Genomic DNA, 26,402 nt, shown 5'->3' on the forward strand with positions numbered 1-26,402 from the left:
TTATGAGAACGTGTGGACAGTGGCACACAATGGGCTTAAAGTGACAGTCCATCATTTACAAATAAGGTAAGCAGCATCACATACTTTAAAACAAAATTACTGTGTCATTATCATTTAAATAATATAGAAGTGTTTTATTTTTACCTTTGTGGTTACTCAGTAATTTTGTGATTTATGCTGTATTTAATATGCCATAAGAAGCTTTAGTATTTAGGGAGAAAATGTAGGCTACCTTTTAACCGCAATTAATTCATTTCAAAATATGAGGTTAATTAGTTATTTTTAATCGTTTGACAGCCCTAATAAAAACGTAAAATATTTAACCGCAGCAATTTACTAATGTAGCCTATGTGACGATTCTTCTCGTCACCATTTATTGTAATCATTAACCATGACCTTGGGTTCATGAGTTGCCACTGGCAGACAGTCTAATAATTGTTTGCAGGCAAATCTGTGGCCTATCGCAGTGAAATGCCATCAGTAAAATGATTACTCATCCTTACAGTGGATGCCGCAATTTGGAAAAACAATATATATTTGCTGCTGTGCTGAGTGTCATGTAGCTATCCATTTCGTACAGATTATTCAGGTATGCTCATGCGTATATTTCACAGGTATGCACATGCATATATCGTAAAAGATTTCAAGACAGAACCATTGAACATATTTTAATCTGTATTTATAAAAAAAAATACTGTAGATTAGATTGATGTGTTAAAATTATGATCGATAGTCTAATAATGCCATTATTAAGTGAAGAGTACCTGATGACTTGTTCAGGACTTGAAAAAGATTGGGACTTGGACTTGGACACGACTTGGCTTTGATGTGACTTGGACTTGGACTCGACTTGCTCTTCTCTGTCTTTACTTGGGACTTGACTTAGACTTGACTGCTAAGACTTGGGACTTACTTGTGACTTGCCAAACAGTGACTTGGTCCCACCTCTGGTCAAGACTGATTCAATAAAACACTGGTAAAACAAAGTCATCAGAGTCCTACACACACTGAATGATTTCATCTTCCTCAAAAAGAAAAGTCTCTGTTGGGCCTTTTTACCGGCAGCATCTGTGTTGCTCTCAAAAGATAATTTGCTGTCTATGATGGTTCGACAGAAAATCCAGTATCCAGCCAATTAAGTTAGGGTTCAAGTTAAAAAGAGCCTGAAGTTTCTCAGCCAACAGGTAGGGCTGAATTATATTGAATTAGAGAAGTCGATAAAAAGGAGCCTAGCATGAGTTTTTGAGGTTTCCAGATGTTGATAAAGAGAATTTAACAATGTAAGTTTTGCATCCTCCACCTCTGCTAGCCCTAAGCAAACTTGAGGGGATCTAACTGTTCCTCCACCTGTGTCAGTAACTCCTGCATATAATACTTTAACAGGGATCAATTTAAAATGTTGGTCAGACTATATTAAAGAGAACAGCAATAATAACAACAATGTCAATTCAATCAATAGCCTAATGAAATAAACAATGAAAATTAAGGAAATAGCAATATAAACAATGATGTCCATTCAATCAATAATATAATAACATAACAATAGCATGGTAAGACCACAATAAGGAGAATATCAATAATAAACAACAATGTCAAATGAATCAACAGCCTAATGAACAATACTATACAAACCATAACGCATAAAGCCCAATTCACACCAAAGATTCACGACGAGACGAAACCGTTGCAGAAAGGAGTTGCAACGGTGTGAATTAAATGTTGCATGTCGTTGCCAGCTGTTGCAAGCCGTCGCAAAGCATTCACAATGTCTGGTTGTAGTTGCAAGGTTTTAGAAAGTTGCAGGTTTATAGAATGTTGCAGCTCTTCTCGTCAAAAATCTTTGGTGTGAATTGGGCTGAAGAAGCGCTTAAAAATCTAGGTGCATGTTGATGCATGTTTTGTGATATACCACCAATAGTGGATAATTTAGTACATTTGCTGCCACATTATCATATTTCAAATTCTTTCAATTTCAATTATACTGTAGTTTGATTGTCATTTGTGATGTATGTGTACCATTATCACTGCTTCTAATGAACAGGGCTATAAGGGCCAAATGTGCCAAGCTGTAGCCTAACTGGTTAGGACAAGGATTTTTTATGTTTCATCTTCACGTAAAGGATGTATCGTGTCTTGATAGACAAAAAGTTCACAGAAAAGTTCCACTCTTTCAGTCAAATTTGGTTTGTTTCTGAATGTAGGAAGAGTAGGCTTTGTAGTATTTAATCCTCATTCTACCACATTATGCTTGACAGTTTTACTTGCAAATGCATGTGCGACAACAAAATAAGATAATTGTCCCAAACCTTATGTTTACTCTAATTCACAAATTATTTAGATGATTATTGACTATCTGTTGTCTGAGCATAAGGTTATAAATATCCATTTAGACTAGCATTCACATGGATCTGCCTCTAGGTGGAGCAGCTAATAGAGAGCATCCTCAGTATGAAACACAAGCAAAAACAATGACCAAACGGTGATGTTCAATCACAAAGAGTTCCACATTTATACTTTTAAACTAAGTTGTTGTTTTTTATTTGCAGATGATATGGCTTAAAATACATCTTTATTAAAGAGTTTATTGTCATTATGGCTATCCGAATGTTTAGTCAGCTTGAAAGTAGCCTATTGCCTTGGGGAGCAATAGCTAAGGGACATCTAGCAGGCTTGACCACAGGGTGGAGACGAGTGTAAGTTTGGTAGGCCACAGCATATGTCATTATGCAAGCACCACTTACTACAAATAATTACAGTGTTCAACTATTACAGTAAGGTGTGTATTACAGTAATAAGGGATCCTAATGTCTCTGTAGAGAAACATGTTTAAAAAGTACGTGAAGATGGTTACAATAATTAAATTGTATGAAGGCACAGTCACTTCTGTACTACAAGAGAGCAACCTCCTCTGTCACAAAGTTTCTTAAATCCTCTTTAGGCTGGGCACCTGTGTGGATATTCAGTAGTCAGGTCATGGGAAAACTTGGTTGTTTAGTTTCACAATACCAGATGTCTTTCTGATCCCCTTGTTACCCTTGGCCCTCCACAGGCAATCATTAATGACCTCAAAGGGATAACATCAGTTCATATGCTTCCCGCACAACAAACCATCTCCTCTAGCAGAGTGCCATTGTACTGGTTAATTAGCACTTTCAAGGTTCAGTCATAACACATTTTAAGTAGCGGTAAAAGTACTGAAATTAGATTCTGACTAGATGTATCCGTTACTGACCCATAAAAATAGATATGTCTACATTATAGCATGTTCTTGTTTATTTAATATTGATGGTATTTATACTTTTTCTACACAAATAGAAAACGTAATTAACAAGATACAAACTGTGGAGCCTCCGCAGGGTCATGGTGGTGATGTTTTTTCAACTGCTTTTGAGTTTCTTAGCTTTTGGCATCACTTACAATTCTTCACAATACTTTTGCAGTCCCCTTCCATAATTTTGCATTACTTCTAAAGAATACATGATTTTTTTGCTAATAGTAAAGGTAACTATCCCCTCAAACTGATGATGAAGACATTGTTTTAATTTCTGCATTACTTCGTCAGGTTTTTTGCATTCCCTTGCTGATACTTCTGCATTACTATGTGTAAATACTGCAAGGTAATACGAGAACTGTGAGGGAACACAAAATCAGCTCAGACAATCACTACCATAACCCTTGGGGGGTGGGGTCGGGGCCTCTATACAAAAGTATTGTGAGGTAAAGCAAACGTATTGCAAGGTAGTGTCGTGTGTAAGTATTGTGAGGGAACATGAGATTGGCTCAGTACAAAATATCCCCTGAAGGGGGCTCCATGTGATTTCAGTATAAACAAAGAATTAAAATATGGAATGAGATTAAACTAAATGAAACAAACAACAAAACACTTGCTACCTTGCCACATTATTTCTACATTCACTTCAACATTAAGCCCTTCATAAGCTGGAACACACTCTTTGAGACAAATACCAGTGCACGTACGCATGAGCATGTTTGGATGTGTGTTTGAACAGTACTGCACGTTAAGCCTCTCAGCTGAGTGTGAGCGGCTTGCACCTGCAGACTGGCAGTGAATGGTTGCAGCAGGGTTCTGCTGCCTGCTTCTTGGCATAGTTGGCGGTGGAGACGTTATCGTTGGCGATGTCCCACAGCAGCGCTTCCCTCTCCCTCTCCACAGCCTGCAGGGCGGCCTGGTACTCCTCACTCCACGGGTCCAAAGGGGAGCGCTCCTCCGGGTCACGGGACAGGTCGAAGATGAGCGGCGGGTCGTGAAGCTGTGCCTGACCAGCTCCTCCACCACAAGCTGTAGCAGCACCTGGTCAGGTACAAGTATGTTGATACTCTTTAACATATGGAATACATAAATAAATTCATAACATTAATATAATTAGTCAAATAAGTTTTGATAAGGATTTATTTGAAATGGGAAGTATGTGCACATGCACACTACAGTATATAAGGAGCCCACCGTTGGTGGAACGCGCTACCAGTTCCTAGAGCAGGGACATCCCTCTCCATCTTCAAAAAACTCCTGAAGAACCAGCTCTTCAGAGAACATCTCCCCTCGTAGCACGAGTCTTGCTGATTCTAGCACTTATCACCTGAATAGAATTGACTCTTGACTGTTTACAGCACTCACTGATGCACTTTTCTTATTGTACTCTACCTTTTTTAAATGATCCTAGAATTGTTGAGAGAATTGCTTTAAAAAGCTTAAACTGTTTACCATGTTATTAGTCCCTTTGGCTAAAAATGCGTCAGCCAAATGTAATGTGATATAATGTAATGTAATGTAATATAAAGTAACCTGGAACTGACCTGTCAGATAGAAGGCTTTGTGAGAGCCCACACGAACTGTTTGCAGGTCCCCATATATACCTGCAGCACCACTATTTGGGTGAAGGAGATTCTGCAGACAGGAGGGATATCAAGTGTAAGCCAGACTACAGCATTACAGCATCTGATAGTATATTTTTACTACCATATTTCTCTTAAGACTCAATCAGGACGATGCAAGATCAGGATCCAGGCTTTATTCTTTTCAATGAGGGGCCAAGGGTCAAGGGAGAGAAGTACATGTTTGTTTCACCCCATCATGGATTTCACCAGATTCTCAGTATTCTCTGACTTCTCTGACTACACAGAAACAGTCTACCAAATTTAAGTTACCCACAAAGAGAAGGATTGACCTACTAGTATGAATATGCAAGGTAAAGGTGTGGTGTGTGGGGGATGTGGGCTTTTGGCCAGCTTCTATTGTCTTTTAATTAAAACTACCCCCTTTCCTGGGAAGTCCTTCAGAGGCCTGGACACATGCTGTTCTACAAACATTAACATTTCACACCTGGTGATAGGCAAAAGGCTATAGACAGGCAAAGACAGGCTTTCATTGAATTCAAGGATAAACAAAGGATGCTTGCATAGGACAAGGACAGGAGAAATACAGTAGACTATAAAGCTTATTCACAATTCTTTCACATCAGAAAACACATGCTTAGACAGTACAGAAAACAAATCGCTTTCTCTTTTAATGAATTACAGATAAATGACAAGTGTGTGGGACTTTGATTCTGATGCACATCAGCCATACCTTTCGACCCGTGTCTGTCTTTCCCAGCAGAATGTCCGTCATATCGATGCCGTCGATTTTCCTGTCTTTGGGCGGATCTACACCAGCAAGTGAGAGGAGGGTGGGGAAGATGTCCAGACCACTGACACACACAACAGACAGACCACAGACACATACACACTTACATCAACCTTTCACTTACAGTCTGCATGCCTACTCTTATGTCTCCTCAGTACCTCAGCAGGGCGCCACTTGTGGTGTTGGCTGGAATCTTTCCAGGCCAGTAGGCCACCGTGGGTTCACGATGGCCCCCTTCCCATGTTGTTGTTTTGGCCGAGCCTCCGCCTGGAGAGAATGGATGGACAGCACACAGTTCATTAATATTCAAAACACTTACAAAATACCTTGCTTAATCTGAAGATAAGGAGAGTGCTTCAGCACCTCGGCTTGTCTGCCACTGCCCCAGAAAAGGCCCCACACTCCCAGCAAACTGACACTTCTGCTCCCAAGGACCGTTGTCTCCTGAAAAGAATTATTGTGACACATTATTGATCCCTTACTAGACTTACTAGAGTTTTTTTTAAATATTTTTGAATATGACACTATATTGGCCACTATCATTGAGGTGTACGTTGCATGACAAAAATAACAAATGGCCTGAATAATTTATCCACAAACATACCAGTAAACAGTATGAGACTGTTTTCCTTGCCAAGGAGGTCCGATGTGGCCTTGACTGCACCCACCAGTCGGTCCATATCCCGGAGGGTGACTGCGTACACCCCCTCGCCCTCAGCCACCCCCCCATGAGCCAGTGGCACGTGCATGTGGGCAAGTGCCACATACAACAGGAGTGGCTGCTTCCTCTCCCTGTTTGGGGACATGGAATGTCACCAAGCGACATTTTAAACAGACATCAACGTCACCTATAAGCAGTGATGCCAACGTGTTACTTAGTAACGCGTTAGTCTATTTTGACCACTTTTTTCGGTAAGAAGTAATCTAACGCGCTACTATTTACAAACCAGTAATCAGATTAAAGTTACTTATCTAAGTCACTGTGCGTTACTATTTTTGTCATTTTCCTTAGTAAAAAGATTTATTCTTTGCTTTCTTCTTGTCTCGTATAGCGTGGGAATGATGCCAAAAACCTCCCTTCCTACCAAGCGGTGGATCCATCAAACGTCATGTCAAACGCCTACCAGCACGTTCATTGCTTTATCATGCAACAACAAATGTGTAGCTACCTCTCCGGAGGTTTTGTTTTTGGTGCATTTTGTCTGTTTGTCTAAAATCTAAGACAGTAGAAAATTATGTTTAAAGTCTTTAAACATAATTTTCTACTGTCTTAGATTTTAGTTTTACATTGCAAGTAACGCTTAACATGACCAATAGGGCTACAAATTGTGGTTAACTAGTGTCGATAGCATATTGCAAGTAGTTGTGAACCATAGGAACTTTAATCGTAGCCTATAGCCAAATTGAAATAAATGGGAATTCATGATAAGCCTGTCAGTTCGACTGGCGACCCACAGTGTGATAAGCAGGTTCCCCCGAGCAGTCTGCATTGCTACACTGAGGGATTCTCTGTCTGCTGATGTTTTGCTCAAAGGTCCAGGCGGTCCACATATCCTTCATGCCATTTCAGCTGAAAACACTTCTTATTTGTTAGCCTACTTAATAAACGTATCTTTATTAGTGTCAACATTACAGTATTTAGGCTATGTTAATCTCAAGCCACTCGAAGAAATGGCCGTAGGCCTACTTTTACAGTACAGCACAGCAAAATCTATTCAGATTGCAGTCCGAGGGATATTGTCCTTAAAACGTTGTTAAACTTAGCCTATAGGCTAGGATACATAATCACATATTTGGAGATGATTTAAAGTGGGCTCATATGCTTCCATAACGTACTGATGTAAGAAAGAGAAAGTGTGGTAAGGCCAGCCTATGGCATTTCTCATATCTCGCAGATAATTGGTTATAGTCCTGTTTTGCAGATGGTTTTTACGCATAATAATTTAACCAACAATAGCAATAGCTTGTCACTAATAACGACACAAGTATAAGTATATATACTCTTTTGATCCCGTGAGGGAAATTTGGTCTCTGCATTTATCCCAATTCGTGAATTAGTGAAACACACACAGCACACAGTGTACACACAGTGAGGTAAAGCACACACTAATCCCGGCGCAGTGAGCTGCCTGCATCAACAGCGGCGCTCGGGGAGCAGTGAGGGGTTAGGTGCCTTGCTCAAGGGCACTTAAGCCATGCCTACTGGTCGGGGTTCAAACCGGCAACCCTCCGGTTACAGGGCCTACCAGTAGGCCACGGCTGCCCCCATGATAAATAAAACAAATAGACTAATGAATGTTCATTTAATGAAGTTTCAACATTGTACAGTTTTCCTACATGTATTCATGTTCCAACACAAGCCTACATGTATCCATCATGTTCCAACAGAATAAGTACATGTTGCACCAATTCTGGGCACATGTTGGATACGTGTAGGTTCATGTAGGTATATGTAGGCTGCTTATAAAAAGGCAATTATTCTGATACATGTAAGTAAGGCGGGTGGTATGACGTTCGGTTGGTCGATCGGTTGGTTGATTAGATGGACGGTCGGAAGGTTTTAGGTACGATTCCCGCGCCATAGTCTCGGGGATTAACGTCATGTAGCCTAGGCTATGCTCACGTTTTCAGCATGAGAACAACTCACGTGTAAAACCACGCAGCGACACAAACGTAAACAACAATGGAGGGAGGAGGGATGCACATTTATACAGTCATTATTTTGAGTTTGTGTCAGCTAAACATGACAACATTAAGGTACATTGTACATTCTGTGCTGTCGACAAAGTGCTGTCTAGCTAGACATCCCAAGACCGGACTTCAAATCGCGTGTAATCGCGAGTTTAATGCGCACACAACGGAGAGGAAGAGATTAGTGTAGGTGGGCTTATATCTCTTTTCTCCCGAACTTAATTAATCAGTTCAGACAGTGTATCTAGGAACAGGAGCATCATGGCAGAGTCAGTGCCCCTCAAAAAGGAACATTTAAGACCCATTTCACATCAGACTACACAAAAGTGTACCCAATTGTCTCATAAGAGTAAAACACAATGATAGTCTTGCACACTGCACTGTTTGTAACAGTGACTTTAGCATTGCTCATGGCTGGTTAAATGACTGCAAAAGACTTGTTGAGGTCAATTTAACGAGTGTAATTTCATTTTTATATTACTCAGGCCTATACTAAATGGCTAGTTGCCAAGGCTACATGAAAAGGCCAAACTACCAAAATCCACATATTTTTCTATCACAATTTCTATCAATAGGCCTTCCTTATTTGGTGTACTGTCTAGACATTATTGAACAAACGTCTGAATTTCAGTATCTAAGTAGGTTAGGTTGGGATGTCTGCTATACATTGTTGACATTACTGTTAAAATGCACTTCCAGTATAGTGAGTATTGGCAAAACCGTTTATCATTTTTATGTTGAGGCGGTGGGGGTGTTGTCGGCAACTGCTGAAAGTAACTAATATAGTAGGGCAATTCCACGGAAAATGGACTTTTTGTCACATCCATAACGCCAGTGAAATGCCTTGGCATTTGTATGATGTGACTTTTTGTCACATCCATAACGCCAGTGAAATGCCTTGGCATTTGTATGATGTGAATGATAACATTCATTTTTTGTGCATTTTTTCTCATGTACATTTCTTCAGCCAAAAATAGCAAATGCTCAAATTTCATGTAATCATTCACATCCTACCATACCATCACATTTTATTGGTGTTATGGATGTTACAAAAAACGTAATTTTCCATACTTGTAATCTAACTTAGTTACTTTGAAAATCAAGTAATCAGTAAAGTAACTAAGTTTTTTTTACAGCAACACCAAAGAGTTTTTTCTACCTTAAAATAATTTTTCCAAAATCGTTTCAGTGGTTCATCAACTCGTAACAGGGTGAACGGCACTTCTGCATTAAACGGGCTTGCCCCTCTATCGGCCATAACCGCACTATGTAAGTTTGCCAGATCGGGTAGCGGATCTCTAGTTCGATGGAATGACACATAAGAAACTACAAATGTGACTTGCATCTGATGTCGCAATACATCGTACTTTCATAAAATCATGCCACATATTCTACCTTGTCTGTGGACATTGTTATTTCCAAAGCCAGTGCTGGATAAACAAATAGTGCGTGCAACAGAGGAAAAGTTCTTTGGTGTTGCTTTAAAGGAGTAATCAGTAATCAGATTACTTTTTCAAGGTAATTGTGGCAACACTGGTGGCTCCTAGGTTATGACTATTTGTGACACTGATGACGTGTGTATGCAATGCTGTCCGTGGCTTTAGCCCTGGGGCCACTAACGAGGGCACAGGGACAACAATCAAAACAAAAAAAACATAACAGAGTGTTCAACAACTGGAGATAAGAGATGTGGTGTCCTACAGAGGAAAAGGAAAGGTGTGACGAGACTTCGTGTAGTTTGGCAGCCTCAGCACTGGCCTTCACGAGACCTGATAGCGTGTGGACTTTTCCCTGAGACAGCTGCAGAGTGAAAGGAGAGATAGGCTACTTGGCCTGTAAATATACCCCACAAAAAGAGCTGGGCTCTGGGCTCAGCTGAGAACTGAGAGTGTGCCTGTGGCTGGGTTCGTGTCAGATCAGACTACAGCCAAACCATTGATCAACATCCCAGCCTGTTTACACACTATAGACCCCACATATTGACAGATCAAAGTACATGTCTCTGAAATATGATAAGAGCCTTAAGGATAAAATGGACTAACCTATATTCAGGGCACTGGTATTAGACTGGGACAGGAGCAAAACTATTCTATGACTACAAAGTTGCTTAGTCCTGGAAACTTATTTGAGGGCAATTTGTTGCAGCAAGTTGTTGCAATGATATTCGATAATAAACCTACTGTATAGCTTATTTTTTAACATGCTGAATACAACAGTGCATCAGTTTGCTGACACCTAGGTCCAATTAACATGGTACATACACATGATTCCTCAGCTGTTTTTATGTTTGTTGAGTTGTTTCACTTTTTATTTGTTACTGCAGTGACGCAGCAAAACATGTGATAATGATATTAATGACTGAAATAATGCAGTTAATTGTCAAGTGTAATTGCTGTCCATTTTGTTGGCTGTCTGAAGTGAGTGTCATTGAGAAAAGTGGCAACACTGTATTCATATTTAGTCCTTAGTGGTGCATATTGGTGCATATTGCCACTTTATACCAAGTACCCTAGAGTGTAGGAGTCATCAACTATATCATGATAAGTACAAAAATAATTAAGAAAATAATTGATACTTCTTATTCCACATGCCTAATATCACTAAACTTAATAATGCATGATTTATAATACAACATGTATAATAAGCAAATGTAACAACTATACTAATCTATATCAATACTAATACCGGGTACTATCTGTACTAATATATAAAATATACTGATCATACACAAAATCAGTATTAATTACACAGTCCCTGAAACAAGCAATGTCAATAGTGGCCTACTTTCATCATTCACTGAAGGGCTCTGTTCAATGTAATGGATTCTGGTACTCACATATTCATGAAAAGCTGTTACATATTATAAACACTATGCCCACCTGTGAGCTCACATTTAGACACTCAATGCAATATTGTACAGGGTTGCATCCTCCTTGGATTCTGAAGCCATGTCTATGTTATTGCAAAAGCCTTGGCCCTGACATGTAAGCTCAGGCCTGAAGGGAAGATTATGGACTGTATCAGTCTGTGTTGTGTCGGATGCGTAGAGGTGGGAGACAGTACCTTGCACTATGGAGAATCCTGACTGCGGCAGAGGTATACTTTTCAGTCAGGCTCCACAGGTCCAGCGGCTGCTCCATGATACTCTGGTTCTCATAGAGAGGCAGTGCCACGTCTGTGTAACATCCCTGGCCTCTCTCGCTGGGGAAGAGGGGACATTCTATCAATGTTCTAGAACTTGTCCAGTAACAACACAGCTGAAACAGGAGGGATTCTCAGTATCAATGGCAACATTGGTCTGTTTATTTTCCGTTATCTACTTGCACACTCATTCTCTGTTAGCTTGTCAGTGTGACACTGTGGACTGTGTAAAGATATCTGTGATCTTACACTCATGTAAGAATGTCTGTGTGTGTCCAATGAATACCTGCTCTGTTGGGAGCCTCCTTGACATGGAGGACAGGTGGGAAGGTCGAAGCCAGGCGTGTCAGTACAGCCCATGTCATTGCTGTAAGGAATTCCAAGGTAGTAGTCAAATCCTACAGATCACAGATAGCAAACAACAGACAGAAGCAGTGATTGCATCAGTCACATTGAGAGAGAGAAGAGAGAAGTGAAGAGAGACATTATTTAGTGAGAAAAATCTCAATGACAGTTCAGTCATCAGTTCTCATTGCACTTATCTGACATTCAATGCATCATATATTCTTTGCTATGTATTGTACCTCTTTTAATAGGATGATAAGGACCGTTGTGACCAAGATGCCATTTTCCTGTGGAAATTTAAAGTCAAGTTATTTTTTATAATTTATAGTACATTGTCAAGCACTAAATAACATGTCAAATGTTTCTACAACTAGTCAATGGACATACAACTCACCTTGGCTCTCACATCAGATAAAACAAATGATGAATAGAATTGTTTGTTTGACCTCATAGTAAAATGTCTTGATGTTATCTATTTTGAACCTGTCCCACCTTTCTCTAGTTTATACCTTCAACATAATTACCAGCACAGACAAGTAAGAGCCATCATGTGTCAAATAACAGACATTCCCTGATACACATCGCCTGAGTTTCACCTCAGAAAGCTTGGAGGGAATAAGCTGACTGACCCCGGCAAGCCCAACAAGATGAAACAAATGATCAAACATAGAATGATCCACATACAGTGTATGTACTTCTTGTTCATGTTAATAGCAACGCATCTTCTTATGACAAACTCTCTCTAACGCTTCACACATAAAAGACATGAGACCTCACCAATCATGGCTGTGAAGTAGCCAGCATCCTGCAGAAGTTCAGCAAATGTAGTTTCATTGAGAGGCAGACCACTAACGGACTGCACCGCAAAGTTATGTGTGACCCCGTTACGCACGCCATACCGACCGGTCAGCAGTGCAGCTCTGGACGGTGAGCAGGTGGACGCAGGGGAGTGGAAATCAGTGAACCTTCACAGAAAGAGCACTATCATTAATGATCTCATCAAATGACCAACACAGAGCAGAAATCACAGGGCCACAAAAGCGCAAAAAGCAATTGGGACATTTTGACTGAAAGCGATTTAGCGATTCCTTATAGCCCACATTTGAAACTAGTAAGTCAACTGTGTGGCTGGGCACTCCAATTCATAATATGAAACATGAAGTGATTTTCTTCCTCCTTTTCTTCTTCATCATCTTCTTTATACCTTCATGGTTAATAGCTCTCTAATAAGGCAAATCATGCGTATTGCTTCCCTGCACTCCTTATACTGCCATGTCATTCTGTGATTTTTTTGAGCAAACACAAAAAATGATATGATATAATCTCTTTGAAAGACAAGAATAGACATTCATAAAATCTATATCTATTTTTGAGATGTGCTGCACCTTTTCCCCTCCAGTGCTAGCTGGTCCAGATGAGGTGTGTAACTGGGCTTCTCTCCGGCCTGGTTTGCCCCCAGGTCTCCCCAGCCAATGTCATCTGCTAGGATTATGATGAAGTTGGGCCTCTCTCCAGAGTGGGTCAAAACTTGCTGGGTGACATGGTAAACAACCCCTGACAGCAGTGCACTAACCAGCACGACAGTACCAATACTCACAGCAGCCATTCAGAATCGTAGGGGGGACCTGTAAAATTATGACAAGGAAAATTATAGATTCATTCATAGAATGTTGAGTAGACTGGAACAAAAAAACACTTGCCCTAGCAGTTCCAGAGTTGACATCAATTACTCGTGGACTCCATTACTTGTGGTCTGTGAATGGGTCAAAGAAATGGTGCATTTTGCTTTAAGAACAGCTGACTGAGAGCATATACAATTCATCACAGTGGTGGGTCCTTGGTTTGTAGCCTACTCATATCTTAGCATAGGGAGTTTAATTGGGTGTGTATTGGTATACTCAACTGCCTAATCATTGTTACTGCATTATAACTAACTATGAACTAAAACAAAAAACGGAACTTATTGAGCTTAAATTTCACCATGTACTATGAAAATTAAAAATAAAATAAAATAAAGAGGATGGGTGATGTTGGTGAGGTACCTCCTCTGATGTGGCTGCTGCTATTCACTATGGAGACATTCAATACAGAACCTCCCAGCACTGCAGCAGCCCCATCTGATATAATACACTTACTGTCTTGCTCCGCACACAACCCCTCACCCCTGACTAAACATTTCCGCAGTCAATTGCATAAACACACACACACACACACACACTTATTCACAAAGTGCCTTAGCAGGCAGAACATAGGAGATAAAACCAGAAGTCTTCAAACCAGTCTGGGATTCCACTTTCAGCCAAAGGGGAGCTGCCCATATGACCTTTTAAACAGCTTTTGCTGCAACCCAACCCTCAACTTCCAACCCGCTAAACCCTCCCATCAAACGTAGACTACAACACCATTCATTCCATTCCATTCTCATTGATCTCCCAGGCGTAGCATATATGAACTCCGTACAGACAAATAACTGAGGGAGACAAGGACACATTGCCTTTTTATATGAAGACAAAGGTAAGGTCTGAGAATATTTAAATTGAAGTGACCAATCCAAAAGTCTACGGTTAAATCTGGAGCTAGTCGTAGGCTATTGCGTTATTGTGATCCAGAATTTGTGGTCAATAGGTTTTTGTTAATGTTTTGTTAATGTCTTTGTTCTACAATTTGATTTGTGGTTAGGCTACGTCAAGGGAAGTGGACACAAAGGATATGGACACGTGTGACGCTTTTTTCCTCGCTTAAGAGAAGTAATAGGGAAACACGAAAACCTTTCGACTATGTAAACTAAGCATAGGCTAGCCTACTACCCGACGGGGCAATGTGATTTGAATGATCTTGTAGTGGGTTACACAAAAGTTTCTGCTTAATTTGCCGACTGAACTTCTCTTGCATCTCGAGCCACTGGAGAGTCACCCGGTTAAACCGGACTGACCGTTTCCTTCATAGCCTGTCTTAATTTGATTTTCAAAATGAAATCACAGCATGTTATATCAGACTACCATCAGTCCGGATTCTGATTTCTATATTCTTGTTTACCACGAGTGGAAAACGGCGCCTAGTCTTGTATTTACGCAATGGCCATTGTCAACCAAATTAAGTGACATATGTCGTGTCACTGCCTATGTCACTCCACGTGTAACGCCAAACCCAAGGGTGGTTCGATTTTCTTCTGTAGCCTAAGTAAGCCTTTCCGTCTTCCGTAGACTCTATATTGTCAACGCGCCTTAAGACTACTGTAGGCTAGCCTACTGGCTTGACTGAGGTAGGTCTAGAAGGAAGCCCTTGTAACACATATTGAGAATTTAATTTCATAAAATAAAAGCCAAGGTAGGCTATATAATCCATTGAACTGATTCAGAGTGTGTATCCTAATTCGAATTTGACTGTATTTTTTCCACGAGGTAACGCTTGTGAAACAACCCTGTGTTTGATTACAATAATCTGTAAAAGTTACAATGTGTCTCAGGTTTGTCAATTTTCTGTCTCTTTTGAAACAACCGCTAGTAGCGATTTCCTGCAATTCACATGCGCGTCTGATGTTGCGCAGCCTATTTCCAACCCCCACTGTAGCGCCAATAACTTTTGTCTTCGCAGTCTATAGAACTAGCCTACGTTAGATATACAGCCCATCAATAATTATGTAGAGTCGACTTGCACTTGCAGCTGACTTTCACGAAGGGCACATCGATCCATGTATGCAATCGTTTAAATAGCTTACATTGATTAAAACTCAGCGTCTGCAATCCGAAAACTCCAAACATTGTCAACAAATTATGGTTGCTCTCAGCGTCTGGCCAATCGGATGCTGCCTGCCCGTTTCCACCGCGCACGTGATCTTTGCTGAGTGAGAGTGGCAGACAGAGGGAAAAAGTAAACACACATGTTTTCCTTCTCAGAGGGAACATGTGAAACCCTGAGCACAGTGTGACGAAATGTTGCTTAAGTGGAACAAGCACATAGACACAATATTTGTCTTTACTTTTCAGGGTAGAGTTTTGTGTTTTTGCTCAACGAATTTACGGATTTAATCATACACAATATACTTAGAAATGTAATCTAATTAGAAATACAATTCCACAGATTCTGAGTTTTATTAAAACAACCACATAATCTGTATTTTACAGAAGAGCCTTGTCTTTGGAAATGACGAAATGGTGGTCCTGCACCAAGAGGTGCCTAGGACCCAATGTTTACACTGATGTTCCAGATGGTGGCTGGGGCTGGGTGGTGGCAGTGGCCTTTTTTGTGGTCGAGGCGTTCACCTATGGCATCATAAAGACCTTCGGGATCTTCTTGAATGATCTTATGGTTGAATTTGAAGAGAGCAACAGCCGAATATCATGGATTCTCTCCATCTGTGTGTTTGTCATGACATTCACAGGTAGGCAAGACATTTCATAGTTGGATATATGTGTTTGTGTATGCTTTTCTAAAACTGTTACTATAAATACCTGGCAAAGTTTTATAAGCACAGCAACTAGAAATATAACAAGTTATTCCTAGATAATCATTCTTCCGCCAATAAATATATTTCCTCTATCTGACGAGACGCAGCTCCTTTAACTTTTGTTTCAAGTTATGGTAGCGCAGTAATATAGAATGAAATGCGGTCAAGGTGATCCGGCCAATCATAATCAAGGACCGGAACTATCAGTTTTAGAAATGTACATGTCATATTTTCAATTGTAGTAGTACAATTCTCAATTGTCCCACAATTTTTCCCCACAATGTTTTTTTTTACTTTGGTTATAAGTATTCATCAATTTCATAGTATTGTCTATGTGTCCATCCCTGTCTAGCCCCACTGTCATCTTTGCTGAGCAACCGTTTTGGCTTCCAGCCTGTTGTGATGGTCGGAGGCTTCCTCATCTCTTTAGGAATGATCACAACAGCTTTTACCACTTCTGTAAATCAGATGTACATCACTACTGGGATTATAGCAGGTAAATATACAGTGCATATATAATATATACAGTACATAGGTCAAGTTTCTGCCATTTCCAGGAAAAGTCAGCAATGGTTATTCAGAGTATATTTTCCTATTGCATTACATTTATTATTCCCGTATATTCTTGCAGAATCTTAACTCTGCCTCAGGGAACAAAGAAATTAGTTTATCTTGAGTCTATCAGAACAATATTTTATGTGTCATAGCTAAGGCAATGACTTTAAAGTACTGACCACTGAAGGAAAAAAACAGCCTTTGACTGAACTACATAAAAAGATTCTACAGTATTTTCTTTATCTTCAAATCTGTGCCTGTGCTGTGCTTTTTGTTTTTAATAAATTGAAGTACTGCATGGAAATATTAGTCATGGCTAACACATGGAAAGTCCTAATTCGATAGATTCTTTCTGTGTCTCCTCTCCTCAGGACTGGGCTACTGCCTCACCTTCCTCCCCACCGTCACCATCCTCTCCCAGTACTTCTGTAAGCGCCGCTCCATTGTGACCTCGATGGCTTCCACTGGGGAGTCAATTGCCATATTTGCTTTTGCTCCAGGTAAGGAACATGCCATTCTACGTTCGGTGAACATTTATTCCATTCCATTATTCTAGACAGTATGTAAGAGCATATGTGTATTTGTGTAGGTAATTAATATGTTCACGTTGATGGTGTAAACCATTATTAATGTTTACTTGTTTACTAATGTTTTATTAATGTTTGGTAGGTCATATATCAACCATCCTTAAACTATGTTACCGTCTTATTATTGTAGCATTTACAGCACTCAAAGCCAAAATTGGTTGGAGGTACACAATGGTAGTGATTGGACTTCTTCAAGGTTCAATCGTCATATGTGGGACCCTTCTCCGGCCCATAGTGATCAAGCCCTCACCTTCAGATGAAAGCAGTAAGGAAAAGTTGTCCACACAGCAAGAGGCCAAACAGCCTATAAACGGAGAACAACTCCATGGGTCTGCTGGCTCAGGGGATTCTGGTGTTCAGTCACTAGAAGACACTGAGGTGGGAGTCCAGGTCACAGAGAAGGAAGAGCAAAAGGCCCTTTCCCCGAAACCCAACGAGAAGCCAGCGAGACACAAGCTCCTGGATCTTTCTGTACTGAAGGACGGAAGCTTCCTGTGCTACTCCGCGTTTGGCCTCTTCGCCACGCTCGGCTTCTTCGCACCGCAGCTCTACGTGGTGGAGCTGAGCGCTAGCCGGGGCGTGGACCGGGACAAGGCGGCGTACTCGCTCTCCGTCATGGCCGTGGCCGAGATCTTCGGGCGCCTCTCCATCGGCTGGATCATGAGCTGGCGGCGCCTGCGGAAGATCTACGTGCTGCTGGTGTGCGTGCTGCTCCTGTGCCTCGTGCTGGTGATCTTCACGCTGGTGGGCGGCTTCTGGGGCGTGGCCGTGTGCTGCGTGTTCTACGGCTTTCTGCTGGGCAACGTGGCCTCCACCCACATCCCCATGCTCGCCGAAGATGACGTGGTGGGCATCCAGAGGATGGCATCGGCCGCCGGCGTCTACGTCTGCATTCAGAGTTTTGCAGGCCTCGCCGGGCCACCTTTGGGAGGTAGGCACCAACAGAAGCTCTATATATTTAATCAGCGGGGAAAATGAATTAATTAAATAATAATTGAATTCCTTTTTTTCATTGGTTTGCATTTTGTTTCACAGGTGTTTTGGTGGACATTACGGACAATTATGGCGCTGCGTTTTACTCCTGTGCTGGGGGTATGGCACTAGGAGCCATATTTCTGGGAATGGTACGACCAGCTAAGATGGGCAAGCTCTGCTGGAAGAAAACCACTCAAGAGTCACAGAAGAGTCCAGCGGAGAGAGGTACCTCAGTAAAAGACAGCTCACCAGAAGACTTTGTTGAAGAGGACATTTGCCCGGTCACCAATCCAAATGACCACTGATCAGACAGTGCTTTGGACATCATCAGGTGAAAACACCTTTTTGGTATACACAGACTGCATGCTGCCTTTTCATACTTATCATAGGGGGAAGTTATAGAACATAATCACTTGATTGTGAAAACTCAATAGAAGAGTACAATGATGCAATGACAGATCACACCAGACTCCAAACCAGACCAATAATGATGCTTGATCAAATAGCGCACTTTAGGGCACTGCATTTGTTGGGGGTTTTATAATGTATTTTTTTACATGTTATATTTTTTAAAGAGGTCAAATATCAAAAATAATTTACATGTGCATACCAGTATTTTTTTCATAGTTACATAAATTAATTTATTGTCTGTGACATGTCATTTTCTAATACTTTGGTAGGTTTTTGGACCAATGTTAATATAAAGAAACTTTACAACTACCTTTAGATCCATAAAATATGAAGATTATTTTAAGATGATTATGAAGGCATTAGGATTCTGATTTTCTTGTCGGGCTTGATGAATATGTTATCAATTGCAGGTACACTCTAGCCTGGAGATTCCAGACCCTGGTAATCTAGAAAGATTAAGGGTCTGGCCACGAATAATGTAATGGCTCAACTCGAGGGGCGGCACCAAGCATGCATTTGAAAATCTCACACGCAATTGGATAAGACTATACGACCAATGTTTACTGACTGATTCCGGACTTCGACGCAATTGGATAACACTACGACTGTCATCTGTTTAGCTCTCCTTTGGCCCGCCTATATCAGATACACCAATGTGATTGGCTCCCCGCGATACAAGTGGCAAAGGTAATGTGCATCATTACTCATTGCCAAAGTGTCTTGCAGAGACAATTCAAATTGTGCTCTTGCGAAAACAACATGGCCAAGTACTCACAATTTTATTGGATCGCCCCCCATTACCACCAGCCCTATGTTTCCGTCCTCTTACGTGTATGTGTCAAATTACTATTAATTTCTATACAAACCAAGACGGCGGATTCCTAAAGAAACGCAAGCACCCACACCATAAGTGTATCTAAATTAGCTATGTACCAAAAATTACATTTACCGCGACTCAAAGAGCTATAAACAGTGTTGAAAGGACAAAGTCCAGTGGAATTTTGAGGTAGCGACGAGAATTCTCAGTCTAACCATTCATGTGCCGTTGAAAGGGTGGAAGTAGACGACCCACCAGACCAGCACTAACTTCCGAGTGCGGTAAACAAAATCGGATATTTCAGGCAGTAAAAGCCCCGGTAAGAACCAAACCAGATTTTGTTCAAATCTACACACCTATGGCTACTGAAAAATGTAAGGTTCATATATTTAAGTATTAAAAAACATCGTTGTTTTAGAATTTTCGGACGAAATGGGTGATAAATGGAGGTGTTACGATAATTGACCCCTTCACGGTTCACATAAGAAAAATGCGCACGCTTATCAGGGGCAGAAAGCTTTCCATCCCATTGAATTGTGTGTGAGTGTGTGAGTTGACTGAAACGTCAAGGAAACATTAAGAAAAATGCCTCCTTGTACTACTTTTTCGTGTGTATACACACTGGGCTTGTGAACCAGATAGCTATATATGGCGGGCCAATGAATCTCTGGCCACTTGCTAGCGTCGTCTACCCATTCTGTTATCAGCTCAGGATTAGGCAGACAATCGCCATTAGCTAAAACTAATTTATTAAGGTACAGTTTGCCGTCCAGGGATGACAATGATAGTGCATACCTTGACAGCTCAACATGCCGGTCTATTATCTGCACCATTTTTCTGCGTGCACACCCAACCTAGGCTCTGGATGTTTACAAACATTGGAGAGGTCTATTACACATGCAAAGTTTGTAGTAGGAGTTTGATTCAGGAATTCCAGGTAAATTGCCTAATCAAATTCTTTCTGAACAAGTGAGATGCCTTTAATTAAATCTCTCAGACGAGACCTGTGATTTCCACTGTGAATGGAATGCTTGCTAATGCCACACTAGTACTATGATTACTAACTGCTGAAAGCTTCTTATACCTCATGCCAACGGCCTTCTTAGAGAACACTGTGAGGCTGATCCTGTGAGGCTGTGATTAATCAGTCTGTTTTCCTTTGATGAGAATTAAGCCAGAAACTCTTTCAGTTGGTCATTAACTCGAAAAATGTTACTCCACCTAATTTAAAGGGGGAAGCTGCCGCATAGCGATCTAGTGTACTGTTTTAACAGTGCAGCGATCCAGTGTACTGTTTTAACAGTGCAGTGCTTTGTGGTTCCATGGGGTGTTTTCTGCTCAAATTATATTGTGATTTCAACTGATCTTACTTTGAAGACAAGGAATATCTCAGGGCATAACACCTCTTAAATTGAATGTTTCGCTAATCAACATTTCCTCAGTGGCTCATGGCAACCATCTTTGGTCCTTTTTGATATGTCATGATGTTTATACCGTGTTTAGCATTAACAACAGCATTACCAACTAGTTGCCACTGGCTGAAGTTTTGCACCTTGTAACAAAAAAATATATGAATGTAGGATATGATATATTGCTACATATTGTGTTACCTGCTCCTGAGCCAAATGTAGTTAGACCCAAGATCTTTGTATGGTATATGGCCAATCTTTCATCAATGGCTTGGACCGAATGTTAACACTGTTACCGTGATCATGCTATTTGCTGTTACATGATTGACCAGGTGTCAAGAATACCAAAAGGGTATCTGCGAGCTTTGGAAGCACTGCATTACTTTACAGTTTTGCATTGTTGTTTGTTGGTTCCAAATATGTAAGGTTATTCCCAGCCTCTTAAGTAAGGAAGAGTTGCATGTGATTTTGTAAGATTTTATTCCATGAATAAAAAATAATATGATAAATCTTTGTCTTACCTAGTCAAAACTGTAAATTACTGTACATTCTCATTTCATACATAACAAAGTAAGGGCTTGTCATACATGCTACGTTCACATTTGAGCAAAGTTTTCGAGGACCTTATTCAGCACACTAACCAGACAGGAAGCAGTCCCCTACTGTACATATTCGGTTTACTATTCCATCATGGCCAGACACCTCTGAAGCCACTGCCCGTACTCCTGGAAGGCCTCTGTTGGCTTGACCGCATGCACACCAGCACTGCCTCCATCATCATGAACCCACTGTAGCAGGGCCTGGGGTGATCACATGAAGAGAAAAAAAAGACCATGTTTGTCAAAAAGAACCTCATAGCCAACAGTCTAATAATTTCTGTGCAGTTAATAAACATTCCGTAACAGAAGGTTTTGCAATCACTGATTGTAAAAAATAAACACTGAAACAACATGGGTTGTGGCAGAAGAAAACAACCACAAACCTGACCATTTTAAGGCACAGAAATACCACAACTGGAGTTTTTGAGATCACACACTGAGGTGTTGACCATACATTATTTTTTTATGATGGAACCTCTGGGAAGCAGATGTTCCCAGTGAAATAGTGGATTGATGTACATTCAGTGAAAGTAGATACAACAGAGCATTATATCTATAACTGTCTTATGACTAAATTAAATTGCCAGAGTACTACAGGGGTAGAATAACAAGCATAATTCAGTTCATTAGTATCTATTGCACACACATGATCTACCACACAAAAGGACATTTACTACTGTGTGAACCAGCTTCCCAAACAAACTATGGAGTATGGTTATTAACTACACGCATACCTTGTACCTGTCGGCTATTTTAAAGCCGATGCTAGACTGGAGCTTGCGCAGACAGATGGGGCAGAGGCTGAGAGGCCCGCGATCTGACTCCTCCAAGTGGTTGGAGCCCTGCATGACACACTGGAGCCATTGGCAATGCTGCAGGCCAAACATGTGCCCGACCTCATGGCTCACAACCTCAAACAGGCAAACACGGGCAAATGAATATCAATCAGAAAACACACACACACACACACACACACATAAGTTCTGGAAAAACTGAGTTATTATTACATCAATTGTGTGGGATAGACGTTACAATGAATCCTGAATATTCGTTATTCATGCCGTCAGCACAAATATTCTTAAAAGTATGTTTACGTAATGCAATAAGCATTTAATGAACTTGTAAGTACAATTTAACTCTGATAACATTAGGTGGGTCTCAAAATCAAGTAAAGTTCTTTTCCCCCCTAATTTATTTCAGAAAGTGAATTATTTCAAGCCATTTTTGGTCTTAATCATGACGATTACGGCTTACAGCTCATGAAAACCAAAAATAACATTTCTCAAAATATTATAATAACGATGTTATAATACAACAATTTTGGTTTTGTGTGCCTTTAATCTCTTAGGAAAGACTGCTGACTTATGATAGTGAGTCCAGAAGACATGCATTGATACCTTCCACGAGGGTAAGCCACAGAAGTTAATTGCTGAAAAAAGATGGTGTTCACAGAGTGCTGTATCAAAGCATATTGATGGAAAGTTGACTGGAAGGGAAACGTATGGTAGGAAAAGGTGTGCAAGCAACAAGGATGACCGCAGCCTTGAGGGAATTGTCAAGCAAAGCCAATTCAAGAACTTGGGTGAGAACAAGGAGTGGACTGAGGCTGGTGTCTGCATCTATAGCCACCACGCACAGGTGTCCAGGAAATGGGCTACAAGTGACACATTCTTAGTGTCAAGCGACTCCTGAAGAGCCTAGAGTGTCTTACCTGGGCTAAACAGAGACAGAACTGGACCGTTGTTCAGTGGTCCAAACTCCTCTTTTCACATGAAAAAAAAAATTGTATTTCATTTGGATAGCAGGGTCCAATCAAGGTCCTAAGACACAGTCAGTGATGATTTGGGGTGCCATGTCATCTGCACTGTGTTTTATCAAGTCAATTTTCACCAGAGTCAGTGCAGCCTTCTACCAGGAGATTTTAGAGCACTTAATGCTTCCATTTGCGGACCAAGTTTATGGAGATGCAGATTTCCTTTTCCAGAAGAACTCAGCACCTGCCAACAGTGCCAAAACTGCTACTAGCTGGTTTGCTTACTATGGTATTACTGTGATTGACACAGTATGATTGACCAGACAACTTGTCTGACCTGAACCCCATAGAGAATCTATGGTTTATTGTCAGGAGCAAAATGAGAGATACCAGACCCAACAATAAAGGCCACTAACAAAGCAACCTGAGCTTCCAAAACACCTCAGCAGTGCCACAGGCTGATTGCCTCCATACCACGCCACATTGATGCAGTGATTTGTGCAAAATCAGCCCGACCAAGTATTGAGTGTATTACGAACTACTTTAGATTAGTCAGATTAATCAGATTAGTTAATTTCTTTTCAAAATGTCAACATTTCTGTATTACAATCTCTTTATTGTAATATTCTGATACTGATTTTTGGTTTTCATGAGTAATAAGTCGTAATCATCCAACAAAATCAATAAAACAAAAAATGACTTCAAATAGTTCTCTTTATATCTAATGAATCTATGAAAGATCCACGTTTTGAAATAACTTTTACACGATATTCCAATTTTTGGAGACCCACATATACATACTTGGGAATAAATTACTTAAAATACAATCAAGATTTAGATTTAGGAACACTCAATACACACATCAAAATATGCTGTGTACTTTATTACTTATAGTGCAGTGAACGTGTTTGGTATAAAGAGGGACTGGAAAACCAGCTCATGATACATGATACATCCCTACCTTACAGGACCTAAGGAGCAGGGTGCTGGTGATGGGTGGAATATAGTAATTGTTGAAAACACTGTAGTCTCCCGGCTTTGGTTTGCTGCCTTTCTTAAGTTGCCCGGCATAATTACGCTGATAGAAGTTATCGTCATATCTGGCAAAACTGAAAACTCCCATTCCTGTAGCAAGATGCAAAATCCTCAATTGTGGCCTATATAGCATCAATTTATTTATTAATCTATTCTGGGGCATCATACACATGGTTAGCCAGAGGCTAAGGCCAGAGTGTTCCCCAGCTCAGCTAAGTGGGATGGGTAGAGGCAGGCTAATTTAAAATATAGGGCCATGACAACCCCACACATGATGGAGATTATTGTCTCCATTCACTCTACTTTGAATGCAATGGCAACTAGAGTGTAGAAATAATCCATCATAAATGGGATTATGGAATTAAAGAAGAGAAGGATAGAGAAAGACCACCTGTCTGTGTCTATTCCTCTAGCATACCTTCGGTGAGGGAGGCCTGTCCAAAGACAAAGTTCCAGGACTCTTAAGGGTAGAGATCGATCATGGTTATGCCTACTATACAGAAAGCATCTTTAGGTTTCCTCTTCTTCAGAAACCTCAGCAAATCACCTGGTACACAGAAAGAGTTGTTGATCTTAAAAAAAAAAAAGTGACTAGGTTCCCTCTGCTTGTGATTTAAGACATGCCCAGCACTAAGGCAAAAATGGATGAATGGTAACACAAGACTTGAACTGATAAAACACAACATCAGTGCACATAGTAGGTGTCTTCAAGTAGGTGACACTGTCAAGATGTATGTTCACCTGCATAGAGCTGCAGGTTGTTGCTACAGCTGTTAACCCTAAATGTACATCCCGTGGACTGTACTGTGACAGGTGGTAGTGTCTTCACAACCAGCCCGTAGTAAAATGCCTCACAATACTGCCGCAACCATTCCACATAAAGGTTTGTGTGCAAGGCAGCCTCACCAAAGGATCCTGTAAGTAAGTACACACACACAAAGAGAGAAAAAAATTGTAGATGCTTCTGTGGACCTATACATTATTAATATACTGATACTTAATAGAGGACTCACCAATGGTCTGTATGTAAATTGTATGGTGACCTTTGCATGGGGTGCTGCGATACGGGTTGCTAAAGAAGCTCTGGAAGTCATATGATTCCTCCGGGTGCGCAGGAATCCAGTCTGAATCGGAGCGGACGGTGATGGCCCGAAAGAGGACACCGTCCGGACGAAGGCAGTCCTCCAAAACCTTCTTTTCTCCGTCACTGTACTGCTGGTACCGCTCAATAAGGTCGAGCCGGCTAGAGATGAGCGCAGCGCGCAGTTTCTTCACGGGGTGCTCAATGATCTGCATCACCTGTGATACATATTTACAACAATAGAAAATTCATCATCACCTCACCTGCGTCGCATAGTATATGAGACATTTTACAACTGAGGTCTACATGGTGGTATAGGCTACTGAGCCACAATGATGTGGTGCAGTTTCATTTTTGCAAATATCATAACCTGCTACATAGTTGCATATCTAGTCGAAATACATATACAGAACCTTTGTAGACGTGTCACCTAATAAATTACTTTAATTCATGCGGATAAAATAACTTGAGTAGGCTATACGCTAGAAGCATGTTTATGTCGGTTAGCCTACCTTCTCGTGGTGTCACCATCGCCAACCAATGTAAATCCTCCACCTTCTTCTGCGTAAAAACAACTAACAGATGTTACGGAATTTTTGAAAAAGTACAAGTGTGGGTTATTGGCCTTATTTCTGCACACTGACAACTTCCTCTCACTGAGCTGCGGTAGCGCAGACGCTCGCGTTTGTTGATGACGTAAATTTCTGCAACCACTAGGTCTAGGCTATGAAATGTGAAATAGGTCAAATAGGTTACTGGGACCTGTAGGCCTCTACGAAGCGAAGCGCGATTACTAGCTTATCTGGGTAACTTCGAGAGTAATTTGATCACGTGTGGCGTAACTTCCCGATTAGCCCGTTCTACGAAAAGTGGATAGGTTTTAACCGAGGAATGCTGCCATGGCAATTTACG

The 26,402-nt window shown here is 40.8% G+C and overlaps 3 protein-coding genes across 8 annotated transcripts; 1 reads left to right on the forward strand and 2 right to left on the reverse strand.

Annotated features, from left to right (window-relative positions):
• Nucleotides 1–1,794: 1,794 nt before the first annotated feature.
• arsg (arylsulfatase G) lies at nt 1,795–15,937 on the reverse strand. Of its 2 annotated transcripts, XR_007192327.1 has the most exons (13): nt 15,540–15,937; nt 13,207–13,446; nt 12,599–12,786; nt 12,061–12,108; nt 11,763–11,874; nt 11,399–11,536; nt 6,249–6,436; nt 6,008–6,088; nt 5,803–5,911; nt 5,588–5,708; nt 4,816–4,906; nt 4,466–4,598; nt 4,185–4,312 (listed from the first exon to the last, which is right to left on the reverse strand). XR_007192327.1 is itself a non-coding variant. In XM_048232806.1 (12 exons), the coding sequence occupies exons 2-12, from the start codon at nt 13,425–13,427 to the stop codon at nt 4,029–4,031; spliced, it is 1,581 nt and encodes a 526-aa protein (XP_048088763.1). In that variant the 5' UTR covers nt 13,428–13,446; nt 15,540–15,937; the 3' UTR covers nt 1,795–4,028. The 2 variants fall into 2 exon arrangements, 1 of the variants encoding a protein (XP_048088763.1); XM_048232806.1 differs by lacking the exon at nt 4,466–4,598 and having other exon boundaries at nt 1,795–4,312.
• On the forward strand, nt 14,107–24,074 carry LOC125287244 (monocarboxylate transporter 7). 4 transcript variants are annotated; one of them, XM_048232809.1, is made up of 7 exons: nt 14,107–14,335; nt 15,946–16,202; nt 16,621–16,764; nt 17,195–17,323; nt 17,541–18,341; nt 18,446–18,716; nt 22,970–24,074. In XM_048232809.1, exons 2-6 carry the CDS (start codon nt 15,965–15,967, stop codon nt 18,688–18,690), a joined length of 1,557 nt encoding a protein of 518 aa, XP_048088766.1. In that variant the 5' UTR covers nt 14,107–14,335; nt 15,946–15,964; the 3' UTR covers nt 18,691–18,716; nt 22,970–24,074. The 4 variants fall into 4 exon arrangements, with proteins under 4 accessions (XP_048088766.1, XP_048088767.1, XP_048088765.1 ...); XM_048232810.1 differs by lacking the exon at nt 22,970–24,074 and adding an exon at nt 19,207–19,250; XM_048232808.1 differs by lacking the exon at nt 22,970–24,074 and having other exon boundaries at nt 18,446–18,989.
• LOC125287245 (archaemetzincin-2) lies at nt 21,486–26,402 on the reverse strand. 2 transcript variants are annotated; one of them, XM_048232813.1, is made up of 7 exons: nt 26,003–26,402; nt 25,423–25,708; nt 25,151–25,324; nt 24,828–24,956; nt 24,336–24,499; nt 22,356–22,532; nt 21,486–21,822 (listed from the first exon to the last, which is right to left on the reverse strand). In XM_048232813.1, exons 5-7 carry the CDS (start codon nt 24,495–24,497, stop codon nt 21,703–21,705), a joined length of 459 nt encoding a protein of 152 aa, XP_048088770.1. In that variant the 5' UTR covers nt 24,498–24,499; nt 24,828–24,956; nt 25,151–25,324; nt 25,423–25,708; nt 26,003–26,402; the 3' UTR covers nt 21,486–21,702. The 2 variants fall into 2 exon arrangements, with proteins under 2 accessions (XP_048088770.1, XP_048088769.1); XM_048232812.1 differs by having other exon boundaries at nt 24,336–25,324.

The sequence above is a fragment of the Alosa alosa genome, chromosome 22 (genome assembly GCF_017589495.1).
Source record: "Alosa alosa isolate M-15738 ecotype Scorff River chromosome 22, AALO_Geno_1.1, whole genome shotgun sequence".
Lineage (NCBI taxonomy): Eukaryota > Metazoa > Chordata > Actinopteri > Clupeiformes > Clupeidae > Alosa > Alosa alosa.

Bases quoted from the DNA above. Each gene is read 5' to 3' on its own strand.
- arsg (XM_048232806.1), bottom strand. From the start codon at position 13,427: ATGGCTGCTGTGAGTATTGGTACTGTCGTGCTGGTTAGTGCACTGCTG. The intron at 11,875-12,060 runs GTACAATACATA...TGTGATCTGTAG, and splicing joins TTATCATCCTATTAAAAGAG to GATTTGACTACTACCTTGGA. The intron at 5,912-6,007 runs GTGCTGAAGCAC...CATTCTCTCCAG, and splicing joins GCAGTGGCAGACAAGCCGAG to GCGGAGGCTCGGCCAAAACA.
- LOC125287244 (XM_048232809.1), top strand. From the start codon at position 15,965: ATGACGAAATGGTGGTCCTGCACCAAGAGGTGCCTAGGACCCAATGTT. The intron at 16,765-17,194 runs GTAAATATACAG...TCCTCTCCTCAG, and splicing joins CACTACTGGGATTATAGCAG to GACTGGGCTACTGCCTCACC. The intron at 18,342-18,445 runs GTAGGCACCAAC...TTTGTTTCACAG, and splicing joins CGCCGGGCCACCTTTGGGAG to GTGTTTTGGTGGACATTACG.
- LOC125287245 (XM_048232812.1), bottom strand. From the start codon at position 24,581: ATGTGTATGATGCCCCAGAATAGATTAATAAATAAATTGATGCTATAT. The intron at 22,533-24,335 runs GTAGGGATGTAT...TGCCTGTTTGAG, and splicing joins TGCTCCTTAGGTCCTGTAAG to GTTGTGAGCCATGAGGTCGG. The intron at 21,823-22,355 runs GTATGCGTGTAG...TGATCACCCCAG, and splicing joins AAATAGCCGACAGGTACAAG to GCCCTGCTACAGTGGGTTCA.